The following is a 12,256-nucleotide window of genomic DNA, read 5'->3' as shown; positions in this document are numbered from 1 at the left end:
TGCTATAGGAGTCTTGTTAAGGCAGTGGGATCCTAAGCCAACATGGTGATTTTTCTTCTATTAGGCACAGGGTCTCTGGTCTAATGCCTAAGAATTTGATCCACTTTGAATTTCATGCAGGGTGAGAGATAGGGATTTAGTTTCATTTTGTTACATGTGGATTTCCAATGTTCCCAGCACCATTTAGTGAATAGGCTATCTTTTCTCCAGGGAATGTTTTTGGCATCTTTGTCTAGTATGAGGTAACTGTGTTTATGTGGGTTTGTCTCTGTGTCTTCTATTTTGTACCATTGTTCTAGGTGTCTGTTTTGGTGCCAATACCAGCTATTTTTGTTACTATGGCTCTGTAGTATAGTTTGAGGCCTGGTATTGTGATGCCTCCTGCTTCATTCTTCTTACTAAGGATTGCTTTGGCTATTCTGGGTTTTTAATTTTTCCAAATAATTTTCATGGTTGCTTTTTCAAGTTTATGAAGAATGTCATTGGGATTTTAATTGGGATTGCATTAAATCTGTATGATGCTTTTGGTAATATGGCCATTTTGACAACATTACTTCTGCCTATCCAGGAGCATGGGAGGTCTTTCCATCTTCTAAGTTCTTTAATTTCTTCCTTTAGTATTCTGTAATTTTCATTGTAGAGGTTTTTTTACCTTTTTTGTTAGATTGATTCCAAAGTATTTTATTTTTTTGAAGCTATTTTTGTGAGTGGGGTAGTTTTCCTAATTTCTCCTTCAGTAGATTTGTCACTGATGTATAGGAACACATGGGTGTTGATTTTCTATCCTGCTACTTTGCTGATTCATTTATGAGTTTTAGAAGTTTTCTGGTGGGATTTTTTTGGCTCTTCTAAATATAGAATCATGTCATTGGCAAATAGTGATAACTTGAGTTTTTATTTTCCTACTTGTATCCCTTTAATTTCCTTCTCCTGTCTAATTGCTGTGGCTAGAGTGGTTTCAAGGACAAGTTGAATAGAAGCAGTGAAAGAAGACATCCTTGTCTTGTTCCAGTTTTTAGAGAGAATGCTTTCAATTTTTCTCCTTTTAGAATGATGTTGGCCTTGGTTTAGCATATATAGCTTTTATGATGTTGAGGTATGTTCCTACTATCCCTAGTTTTCCTAGTGTTTTGAACATGAAGGGGAATTGTATTTCGTCTAATGCTTTTTCTGCATCTATTGAAATTATCATATAATTCTTGTTTTTAAATCTATTGATGTGATTAAGTATGTTTATTGATTTCTGTATGTTGAATCAACCTTGCATCGCTGGGATCAACCCTACTTGATCGTGGGGAACTATCTTTTTAATATGTTTTTGTATCTGATTTGCCAGAATTTTATTGATAATTTTTGCATCTATGTTTATCAGGGATATTGATCTGAAGTTTTCTTTCTTTGATGTGTCTTTGTCTGGTTTTGGTATCAGGGTGATATTAGTCTCATAGAATGAGTTTGAAAGGTTTTTCTCCTTTTCTATTTCATGGAATACTTTGAGGAGTATTGGTGTTAATTCCTCTTTAAAGGTCTTATAGAACTCAGCTGGAATCTGTCTGGTCCTGGGCTTTTCTTGATTGGTAGGTTTTTTTATATATAACTTTATTTTGTTTATTTATTTTTTTTATGTGGTGCTGGGGATAGAACCCAGTGCCTCGTACAAGCTAGGCAAGCACTCTAGAACTAAGCTACAATCCTGGGCCCTTGATTGGTAGGCTTTTGATGGTGATTTCTATTTCATTACTTGTAACTGATCTGTTTAAGTCATATATGTCCTATATTTGGACATGTCATATGTCTCTAGAAATTTCTCAATGTCTTCAAGGTTTTGTATTTTATTGGAATATAAATTTTCAAGATAGTTTCTAATTATCTTCTGTATTTCCGTCGTTCTCATTGGGATATTTTCTTTTTCATCACATATTTTAGTAATTTGAGGTTTCTCTCTTTTTTCTTCCTTAGTGTGGCTAGAGGTTTATCAATTTTATTTATTTTTTCAAAGAACCAACTTTTTGTTTTGCAAATTTTTTCAATTGCTTCTTTTGTTTCAATTTCATTGATTTAAGCTCTGATTTTTATTATATCCTGTCTTCTACTGTTTTTGATGTTGATTCGTTTTTCCTTTTCTTGGGCTTTTCGTGTAATGTTAGGTCATTTATTTGTTGACTTTCTATTCTTTTAATGAATGAGCTCAATGCAATTAACTTTCCTCTTCCCCCTGCCTTCATGATGTCCCAGAGATTTTGTCATGTTGTATCACTATTCTCATTTACTTCTAAGTATTTTTTAATTTAATCTCTGACTTCTTCTGTTATCCATTCATCATTCAATATTATATTATTTAGTCTCCAGGTGTTACAGTAGCTTCTATTTTTTATTCTATGATTGATTTTTAATTTTATTCCATTATGATCTGATGGACTGCAGGGCATTATCTCTATTTTTTTTGCATTTACTAAGAGTTGCCTTATGGCATAATATATGGTCTATTTTAGAGAAGGATCCATGTTCTGCTGAGAAAAAAGAGTATTTGCTCATTTATGGATAAAATATTCTATATATGTCTGTTAAGTCTCAATTATTGATTGTATTGTTTAGATCTAGACTTTATTTGTTTAGTTTTTGTTTGGAAGATCTATCCAGTAGTGAGAGAGGAGTGTTTAAGTCTCCCAGTATTATTGTGTTGTGGTCTAGCTGAGTCTTAAAGTTGAGAAGGGTTTGATTGATGTACATAGATGCTCCATTGTTTGGGGCATAAATATTTATAATTGTTATGTCTTGTTGATATATAATTCCCTTAAGCAGTATAAAATGTCCTTCTTTCGTCCTCCTGATTAACTTTGGCTTGAAGTCCACTTTATCTGATAGGAGGATAGAAATCCCTGCTTGTTTAAATGATCCTTGTGAGTGATATGTTTTTTCCCATCCTTTCACCTTCCGTCTGTGGATGTCTTTGCCTACGAGGTGAGTCTCTTGGAGACAGCATATTGTTGGGCCTTATTTTTTAATCCAATCTGCCAGTCTACCTATGTCTTTTGATTGATGAGTTTAAGCCATTGACATTCAAGGTTATTATTGAGATGTGATTTGTGTTCTCAGTCATTTTGGTTTATTTCTGATTTTTAATTTGACTTAGTTTCTCCTTTGGTTGACTTTTCCTTTAGCTCTTGTCTATTCTTTTGTTCCTCTCTTTGCTGGTTTTCACTTTTTTTTTCCTCACTTCATCCCCATGGAATATTTTGTTGAGAATGTTCCGTGGTTCTGGCTTTCTACTTATGAATTCTTTTTACTTTTGTTTATCTTGAGAGGTTATTTCATCTTCAAATATGAAACTTAATTTTGCTGGATATAAAATTTTGGGTTGGCATTCATTTTCTTTCAGAGCTTTAAATATATGATTCCAGGACTTCCTAGCTTTGAGGGTCTGGGTTGAGAAATCATTTGAGATCCAAATTGGTTTTCCCTGTATGGAATTTGATTTTTTTTCTCCCACGGTCTTTAAGATATTATCTTTATTCTGTATTCTCATTATAATGCGTCTTAATGTGGGTCTGCTGTAATTTTGTACATTTGGGGTTCTGTAAGCCTCTTGTATTTGATTTTCCACTTCATTTTTTAGTTTTGGGAAATTTTCTGATATTATATCATTGAAAAGATTGTGCATTCCTTTGGTTTGTTCATCTATCCTGATAACTCTTAAATTTGGTCTTTTCATGTTATCCCATAATTCTTGAATGTTCTGTTCATGGTTTCTTATCATCTGCTCTGTATGGTCAACTCTATTTTCAAGAGTATACATTTTGTCTTCTTTGCCTGAGGTTCTGTCTTCCAAGTGGTCTAGTCTGTTGGTGATGCTTTCTATTAAGTTTAAAATTTAGTTTATTGATTTCTTTATTTAGAAGACTTATGCTTGTTTTTTTCCCCCCTCCCACAATCTCTAACTCTTTTTGGAAGTGTTGTTTTACTTCCTGTGGTTTCTTTTCCTTTGATTTCACTCCTTATACTATCCTTAGTTCACAAATCAGTTTAACTATATATAGTCTAAACTCCTTCTCGGACATTTCTTCAACTGTGTTGTCTTGATTCTGTCATTAGAACATCTTGGTTTGTTTGGGGCATTTTATTCCCTTGTTTTTTCATGTTGTTCATGTGTTTTCCCATCTAGTAGTATGGATCTCAGGCCACACAAATTCTACCATGCAGACTTATAATGTCCCTGAAGGTTTCCAGCACCTCGCCTTCAAGGGGGGAGACCAACATCAACAGCAGCCAATGCAAACAACACACAGCCCCAAACCCACTAACTAGATCCTGTCAAGACTTCCACAGTTTTCTTGCAACAGAGACCGATGAGTTCAATTACTGTCCATACTATATACAGCAAATTTGCCAAAACGGTTCACAATTCCAAATGTTGGACAAAGAGAAAACAGAAGTGTGCAGAACATGATGTTCATGAGGAAGGGAGAAGGGAGACAGAAGCAAAAATCTACAGTAAGAATGGATAAGGAATTGACAGAGACTGACGATTAGCTGGAGAAAAGATAGAGAATCCAGAAAAACAGACAAGCAAAAGGAAAAATATATACAATTAAAAACTTAAAATGTAAGAATACATAAAAAAACTGCAAAACACCATCCATACACCACAGTCCCAAGATCTCAATCTTGTTCCAGTTTGCAGAGAGATCACCAGGGATGCGCTCACATAGAGGAGTGACCCTGAAAAGAAGCTGCAAGATGGCGGTCACCAGCTCTCCCAATGGAAGTCTCTAGGCGCAGCCAATTTTGCAGACACCCTGATACTGGACATCCAGGTCCCAGCCAGTGTCCCCAAACAGAGGCAGCTGTATCCTGAGATGGCAGTGGTGGCAAACCTGCTGTCACCCTGCCTCCACCCCCAGGCACTGGCCAGTGTCCCAAGGGAGCTGGCTGTGTGTAACCAAACCTTGCAGGCACTCTGTCAGTGGACCTCTGGGCAGCAGTACCAGCGGGAGATGGGTCGTCGGCAGCAGCACAGGTAGTAGTGGCGCCTGGAGAAAAGACCTCCAGGCCACAGTAGCAGTGGCTTTGGGGGACAGTGGAGTAGATAGCAGCTGTGCCCAGAGAGAAGACCTCCAGGTGACAGTAGCAGTGGTGTGGGGGACAGCAGAGTAGGCGGTAGCCACACCCAGGGAAAGGACCTCCAGGAGTGGTGGCAGCTGCAGCAGCTGCACTAGGAGAAATGACTTCTGGTGACTGTAGCAGAGGCAACTGGGGTATAGGAAGCAGGGGAGGCATCTGCCCTTTTTAAATATTTTAAACAAAAAGATGATGTTCTGTGTCTCCTGCGCTTTCCAGCAAAGGCAGGGGTCTGTGAATAGTGTGCTACCCGCAGGAAGGAGCTCTCCAGGAAGGTGGGCGCACTCCATCTCTCCATAGTAATGGAGATGTGCTCCTGTTTTATTTCATGTCAATTTTTGGGGGTTGTTGTTTCTCTGTGGAAAAGTTGGGGGGCATTGTGAAATCAAGGCAGGTTGTGCATCAGCTTAAAACACTGATCATCATTTCCTTGTTAGTAAATCTGCAATCAGACATCTCCTGTGTATCTGTAATAATTTAAAAAAATAAGACCTGTTGAGACATATGTTATGTTGCATAACATGAATGTAGTACAATATATACTATATGTAATATCATAACTCTATATTAGGTATATAGTCAGAAAAAATATTTTCTTCTTTGTATTTTTATATCTTTATTTTATTTATTTATTTTTATGTGATGCTGTAGATCGAACTCAGTGCCTCACACCTCACACGTGCTAGGCGAGCGCTCTACCGCTGAACCACAGCCCCAGTCTCTTCTTCTTTGTATTTTTGAAAACATTTTTAGTTGACAAAAATTGAATATATACACATATATACATATGATATACAGCATGATGTTTTGAAATACGAATACACTGTGGAGTGGCTAACTCAAGCTAATTAGCATGCATATTACTTTGCATGTAATATACATGTTAATTAGTTCAATTATTTTTTGGTATTTTTATTTTTGTGTTGAGGATACTTAAAATCTACCTTCTGCATGACTTTTCAAGTATATAATACATTGTTATCGATCATAGTCACCATGTCCTGGAATAGGTCTCTTGAATACTCCTCCTGTCTAACTGAAATTTGGACCCTTTGACTAAGATCGCCCTAACCTGACCCAGCCCCCCGGTAACCACATTCTCCTCTGATCCTGTGTGTTTGCCTTTTCATGTTCCACACAGAGGGGAGATGGTGCTGTATTTGTCTTTCTGTGCCAGGCTTATTTCACTCAATATCATTCTGAACACTAGCAAGGTGGCCGAGTGGAGCCTGGTGAGAGGGAGGCGGTGTAGTGGCCCAGGGCGATGACTTAGGGGCCGGGCCACAGAGCTGCTAAGTGGGCTGGACATCCAGACTGTGCCTCACTTCCCAGGGTGGGTGACAGACGAGCCCAGGGGACCTCCAGTGAGACCTGTCTGTACCTTCACTCCTCAGCCTCCCCAGTGATTGAAAACGGCCAGCTGGAATGTCCCCAGGGGTACAAGAGACTGAACCTCACTCACTGCCGAGGTAAGAATGACCCAGGCCAGGCTGGGCTGAAGTGGGAAATGACCCGGCCTGCTCTGGGGGAGGCAGCACCACCCCCAGCCCCAGCAGGAGGAGTGTCTGTCACTTCCTGGATGGCCTCCACTGGCACCAGCTTGGGGAACCTACTGGGGCTGCTGGTTCTAGAGGCCAAAGGAGGCCAGGGACATATGAGAGAGTCAAACTCCCTTCCTCCTTCCCATCTTCACCCTGCCCACCCAGAACATGACCAGGTACCCCCCTGGGGCTGTGAGTGCTTCCTGGAAAGGGAGGAGTTTCTACTGAGGCAAGAGGTGGAGTCAGCCTGAGCTGGTGGGGACTGTGAGATTTTCCCAACAAGGAACCTTTAGCTGCTCAGGCCTCTTTCCCACATGCCTCACCCCACAGCCAGGAAGAGGAAAGAAGGTGGTACAGGTGGCCTCGGTGGGGCCCAGCCCAGCCCTGCCCTCGCCAGGCTGATGGGCTCTGTGGGCCAGCTGAGGCTGAGGTGTTGGCATTATAGAATCCACAGAGGAGCCAGGCCCCTGGGCACCTTGGGACAAAGGGTGAAGGAGGGGCTCAGTATTGGCTTTGTCACTACTGGAAGTTAAAGGAGGGTGAGAAGTGGGACCTGGATGGCCAAGGGACTAGAAGCCTTCACTGAGGGGAAACTACTACCACTGAGCAGAATCAGTCTCTGAGTGGGGGCCCTACTGAGATGTGGACCTGTGATCTGAGCAGATGCCTCCTGCCAGTGAGAGGCTGCTAGGGCTGGTGAGGTCAGCGGGGAGTCCAGGCAGCTTCCCTTTGGAGAGCTTGGACAACTGGGCAAGTGGTCTGCATGGTTTGCTTTGGAGAAAGAGGGTTAGAGTAAGGTGATTGCCCAGATTGCTACCCTAGATCCCCTAGATCCCTCTTCAGGAGGGAAGAGCCCTAGGAAGCCTGGGTGACAGGCTGTCTACTTGTGGGTACAGGCTAGAGAAGGAATTTCTGGCACGAGGATAAGAAAAGGTGCTTGGACCAAGCAAAAGGGAAGGCCTGTGGCCCAGCCTAGCTCAGGGTCAGACTTTCCCCAAGACAGTGGGCTAAGGGCCTAGTGAACAGCAGGTACAGGGAGGGCTCTGTATTTTTTCCCTTGGTGGCACAATAGGACTGTTCATATCTACACAATTCCCAGCATCCTCTCTTGCTAGTTTACCAGTCTGGGGTTTTATGTTTTATGACTATTCTCAGATTCTCAATGAGCTTTCTTCCCTTCCCCTCACCCCCCTCCCTTTTTTTTTTCAATTTTTAAAAAATTGTTGATGGACACGATACCTTTATTTATTTATTTATTTACCACTGAGCCACAACCCCAGCCCCTTTCCCTCCCTTTTTAGAGCTCCTTTTTAGAGCTGGATACAGGATACCAAGCCCCTCCGCTACAGTCCTGTCCCCTCAGCCAATCCTGGTCCCCAAGTCTGGGAAGGAACCTGCCTATCCCTGCACCCACAGGCCCCATCCCTCCTCTCTATTTTCATTCCTATTTCCAAAGAATATAAGAGTGAGTCCTGTGAGCAATATCACTGTGCTAGTTGCTAAATACACAGTAATAGGCAAGACCCAATCCCTGCCTCAGGTAAAGACGGCTCCCTAAACAAATTACAAATGAGAGAAGGTTCTTGATGGGTGCCATGGGATCCAGTGGTGGATTCCTATTCCAGACTGGGAGGATCAGGGAGAAGTGGTACCCAAACCAAGACTTTAAAAATGAGCACAAGTTGGTCAGCTAAAGGGGGTGCAGACCTTCCAGGCAGAGGGAATAAGAACAGGGACAGTATGAGCTGACTGGAGCATCTGAGAGGTGCTGGACTCCCAGCCTACGGAGGCACAGGAGGTAGGTAGCACAGGATCTCATCAGAACCACCTCCTCACCCGCTGGCTTTGAAACATGGAAGAGAGCCTTAGATATCATGTTATGGGCTAGGGGCTCCCTCTTAGAGTGACAAGGAGCCCAGAAGCTTCTCAAGTGAAGGAAGGCACATCAGGTTTGTGAGGAGATGTGTCACTCTGGACAATCTGGAAGCATGTGGATGGGTTTCCCTTCCCAGCTCTCAGTGATGTCTCCAAGTGCTTCTGCCCCGATGGGGTGTCCTACCAAGGCATGCTACCCCTTGGTGTCCTAATGGCGTCATCTTCTGACCCCCTCTTCCTGTGCCAATTTTCCCAAACCTTCAAGTGGGCCAGTGACTCATGACTGGCTGCCTGGCTTATCTCCTAGCCCCAGGTGGCTGGCCCTGGCCTTTCATGCTCAGCATCTGTGCTACTATCATGGTTCACAGAGGCACTGTCACCAAAATGTCCCCTGACTTCTTGGAGTGTGAGAGTTGGGACTTCCCCTTGGTAGGAAAAATATGCAGCCTGAGAAGTTCTAGACAGGATAGAGGAAGCGAATGCACCTTCTTGCCTGAGGAAGAGCACAAGCCCCCGCGGGTTTGGGGTGTGCAGCCTGACTGAGGTGTTCACAAGGCCTGCAGACATGCCCTCCTAGCCCTCTGCCTCGGCTTACCCTTGCTGACCCTGCTCCTCCTTTCCCAGCCCCTTCAGCACTATGCCCTAGCCTCCTTCTTCCTGTTCCCTCCCTGTAGACAATTCCCCAGGGTCTTGGGCTCCACAGATGTGCTCCGGGCTCTCAAGAAAGAGAATAAATAAAAAAGGACTTGGCTGTCATTTATCTCTCCAACCCAGACAGTCCCCTTTTCTGTTTCCTCTGCGTGCCACTTACCAGAGTCACCAAGACTGAGGAGCCTCAGTTTCTTTATAAAATGAGGACACTTGGACCAACCTGGCAAATTGGTTTGTGAGAGTTAAATGGGATAATGTACATCAAATACCCAGTGTACTCTGCAGCATGACAGCCATGCTTTCTAAATGTGAGCTCTTACTATTAGGACCATGCCAGTTATTGAACCAAGCAGCTTGCAATTTTTCTCTTATTTTATCCTCCCCAAAACACTGTCTAGTAGTTATTCCCATTTTGCAAATGAAGAAACTGAGGCACAAAAAGAAGCATAACACTTAAGAAATGGCAGCTCTGTTGCCATCTTGTTGTTCTATTTGGAGAAAGCATTCCTAGACCCCTGAGTAGCCCCTCCCTGTTGTCAGACCTCGGTGGGACAGGTGCTTGGTCTCTCCTCCATCCCTACAGATATCAATGAGTGCTTGACCCTGGGCCTATGCAAGGACTCAGAGTGCGTGAACACCCGGGGCAGCTACCTGTGCACGTGCAGACCTGGCCTCATGCTGGATCCGTCGCGGAGCCGCTGTGTATGTGAGTGCTGGCAGGGACCAGGGATGGGGGACACCCTCCAGGTGCACTGGCCAAGCCCAGAGCAGTATATTTCCCTGGGCCCTGTCACCCTGTGCCAAGGGCCGGTGTCTGCTACTCAGCCTGGAGTTGGAGCAATGAATCAAACTGACTGGCCTATCCTGAGGGAATAGAGAGAGGTAGTTACTGACTTGAGTTCTGCCTTGAGCTTTCCTTCTGGGGCTTTGCAGGTTGGAATTCAAGTTTTCTATTTCTTATTTTTCCTCTCTGATTATTTCTGTCCCATGTACTGCCCCATTGACCTTGGGATACACGTGTTACCCCTGTTGTAGCATTTGGTTGAGCCAAGGCTGCTTCTTCCAGCGCCTGCACTTAGCAGCATGGTCATGTGGCTAAGTGACCTTTCTTAAAGGACCATACACAGATTAGTGGTGCAGCTGACTGTTCCCTGGGCCTTTCCGTAATCCTGTGGTCCCTTTTGAATGTCCATGAACATGTATATGTCATGAGTCATGAGCATTAACATGTGCGGGCACACATGTACACACAGGGAGCTCTGTTTCCAGTTACCTCTGTAGTTTTCAGCAGCGAGGGACACAGGCTGGCAGCTCCTGCCCTACTTCCTAGTGGCAGAGCTGAAACACAACCCACAGGGGGTTTTTTGGGCAGGAAGGTCAGACCAGAGCTGAACAGACTGGTACTGACTGGCCCCTGGGATGCAGCCACTTCCGGCTCAGCAGGACTACCTGCAGCAGCCAACCCTTAGGTCTGCAAACTGCCTGGTACTGGGACTAGGAAGGCCACAGGGAGGAGTGAGACTCTGGTGCCACCCAGAGGGAGCAGCCCATGGGAAGGGCAGCTAGACCCAGTGCCTCCAGGTAGGAACCTTAGGAGGTGGACCTGGAGAGTGAGGGAGCCCAGAAAGGGAGAGCACATCCTGCTGCCCTCAGGAAACATCCCAGGGGCAACGAGGACGGGTGATAAAAGCCCTGAGGGGCTTCCAACCCTTCCTTCTCCTCCACATCACTTAGGATTCCTTTATCAAGCACGTGTGTTCAACATCCAAGGTGGCTTTTATTTATTAGTCCCAGAAAGAGACCCTTAATTCAGGGAAGCTCTTCATTTTCACTCCTCCTCAGTGTTACCCCTCCAGCCCCCTCCAGCAGTTCCTCTCCCTGTGGGTGGGGGTGGCGGGATGTTTCCCTCCCTCCTTTGCTGCACTTGAGCAGGGTCAGCAAAGCAGTCTACAGGGGCCGGTCCCCACTGGGGTCATCTCCCCCCGAAACCCCATGGGACAGGACCCTTTCTTCCCAAAGGAGCAGGCTCTTAGAGACAGAAACTGCTCCTGAATATCCAGGGCTCATGAACTGACAGTTGACCTGTGTGTGGCATGTGATCTTGACAAGTCACTCTCACATACCTTGCTCCTATCTCTATGACACTGTAAAGGTGTATTAGTCAAGATTCTCTGGGTTGCAGGCGACAGAAAAACCACCTTAAGTAAAACATAATTGATTGACAAAACTAGGAAGTGTTGGGGGCAAGTGTGGCCTCGCTGGTTGGATCTAGGCACTGCAGCATGTCCCTGTGGTTTCTTGTTCTCTTTCCTGGGTCAGTTTCATAGCTCCTTCAAAGTGGCTGCCAGATGCTATGGTAAACCACATTCTGTCTTGCAAACTCAATTTAAAAATGAGAACCTCTTTTCTAACAACCCAGGTAAAGTCCCATAGCTTATTATCTTTGGGCCTTCCTAAGCATGTGCCCATCCCTGGCTCAATCACTGACCAGGGGTATGGACTATGCCTCCTCAGCCAGGAAGAGGGCCAAAGCTGGGAATGGGGGCAGTATCCGTAGAAACCAGGATGCTTATACCAGAATATGGGGCATAGACACTGGACAGGCAGAAACAGAGGTGCCCACTACCAAGGCACATCATTATCATTCTTATTTTATACATGCTAAAGCCAAGGCCAAGGGAGTTGTGTAGCTCAGTAGGCATAGGGATTTGAAGTTAGCCTGACCAAGGCACCCAGGATCATGGACTCCTCAGCCTTGACAGTTGTCCTCTTCCCCCTTCCTCCACTCACCCGCAGAGAGTCTAGTCTGTCCTTTAATGAATCAAATCTCTTACAACCTGGCATGGCCTCCACATCTTCCACTGAGATAATATATCAGAGACTATTCTTCAGTATTTACTGTCAAAGTACAAGAAAGGGGGACACATGGGGACTTTAGTAAATACTGGAAAGCAGCAACTGGAGACAAGAAGCTTCATTCTTACTCCACGTGAGGAGAGAGAGCCCAGAACCTCACCAACTGGACAGTGTGAGGAGACTCAGAAGTATTCTGCTCAGGCATTCCTCCCAAA

General features: G+C 44.3%; 1 protein-coding gene across 3 annotated transcripts in view; it reads left to right on the top strand.

Moving 5' to 3' along the window:
* Ltbp2 (latent transforming growth factor beta binding protein 2) overlaps positions 1 to 12,256 on the top strand; it is a 108,060-nt gene that overhangs the window by 65,773 nt on the left and 30,031 nt on the right. For all 3 annotated transcript variants that reach the window (XM_021723775.3, XM_040274547.2, XM_021723774.3), the window contains exons 9-10: positions 6,513 to 6,587; positions 9,769 to 9,891. In XM_021723775.3, coding sequence (XP_021579450.2) covers positions 6,513 to 6,587; positions 9,769 to 9,891 — 198 coding nt within the window. The remainder of the gene's footprint in view (positions 1 to 6,512; positions 6,588 to 9,768; positions 9,892 to 12,256) is intronic.

Source organism: Ictidomys tridecemlineatus, chromosome 5, assembly GCF_052094955.1.
Source record: "Ictidomys tridecemlineatus isolate mIctTri1 chromosome 5, mIctTri1.hap1, whole genome shotgun sequence".
NCBI lineage: Eukaryota > Metazoa > Chordata > Mammalia > Rodentia > Sciuridae > Ictidomys > Ictidomys tridecemlineatus.
The sequence above is the reverse complement of the archived record's forward strand: the minus strand, read 5'-3'. Positions and strand labels throughout refer to the sequence as shown.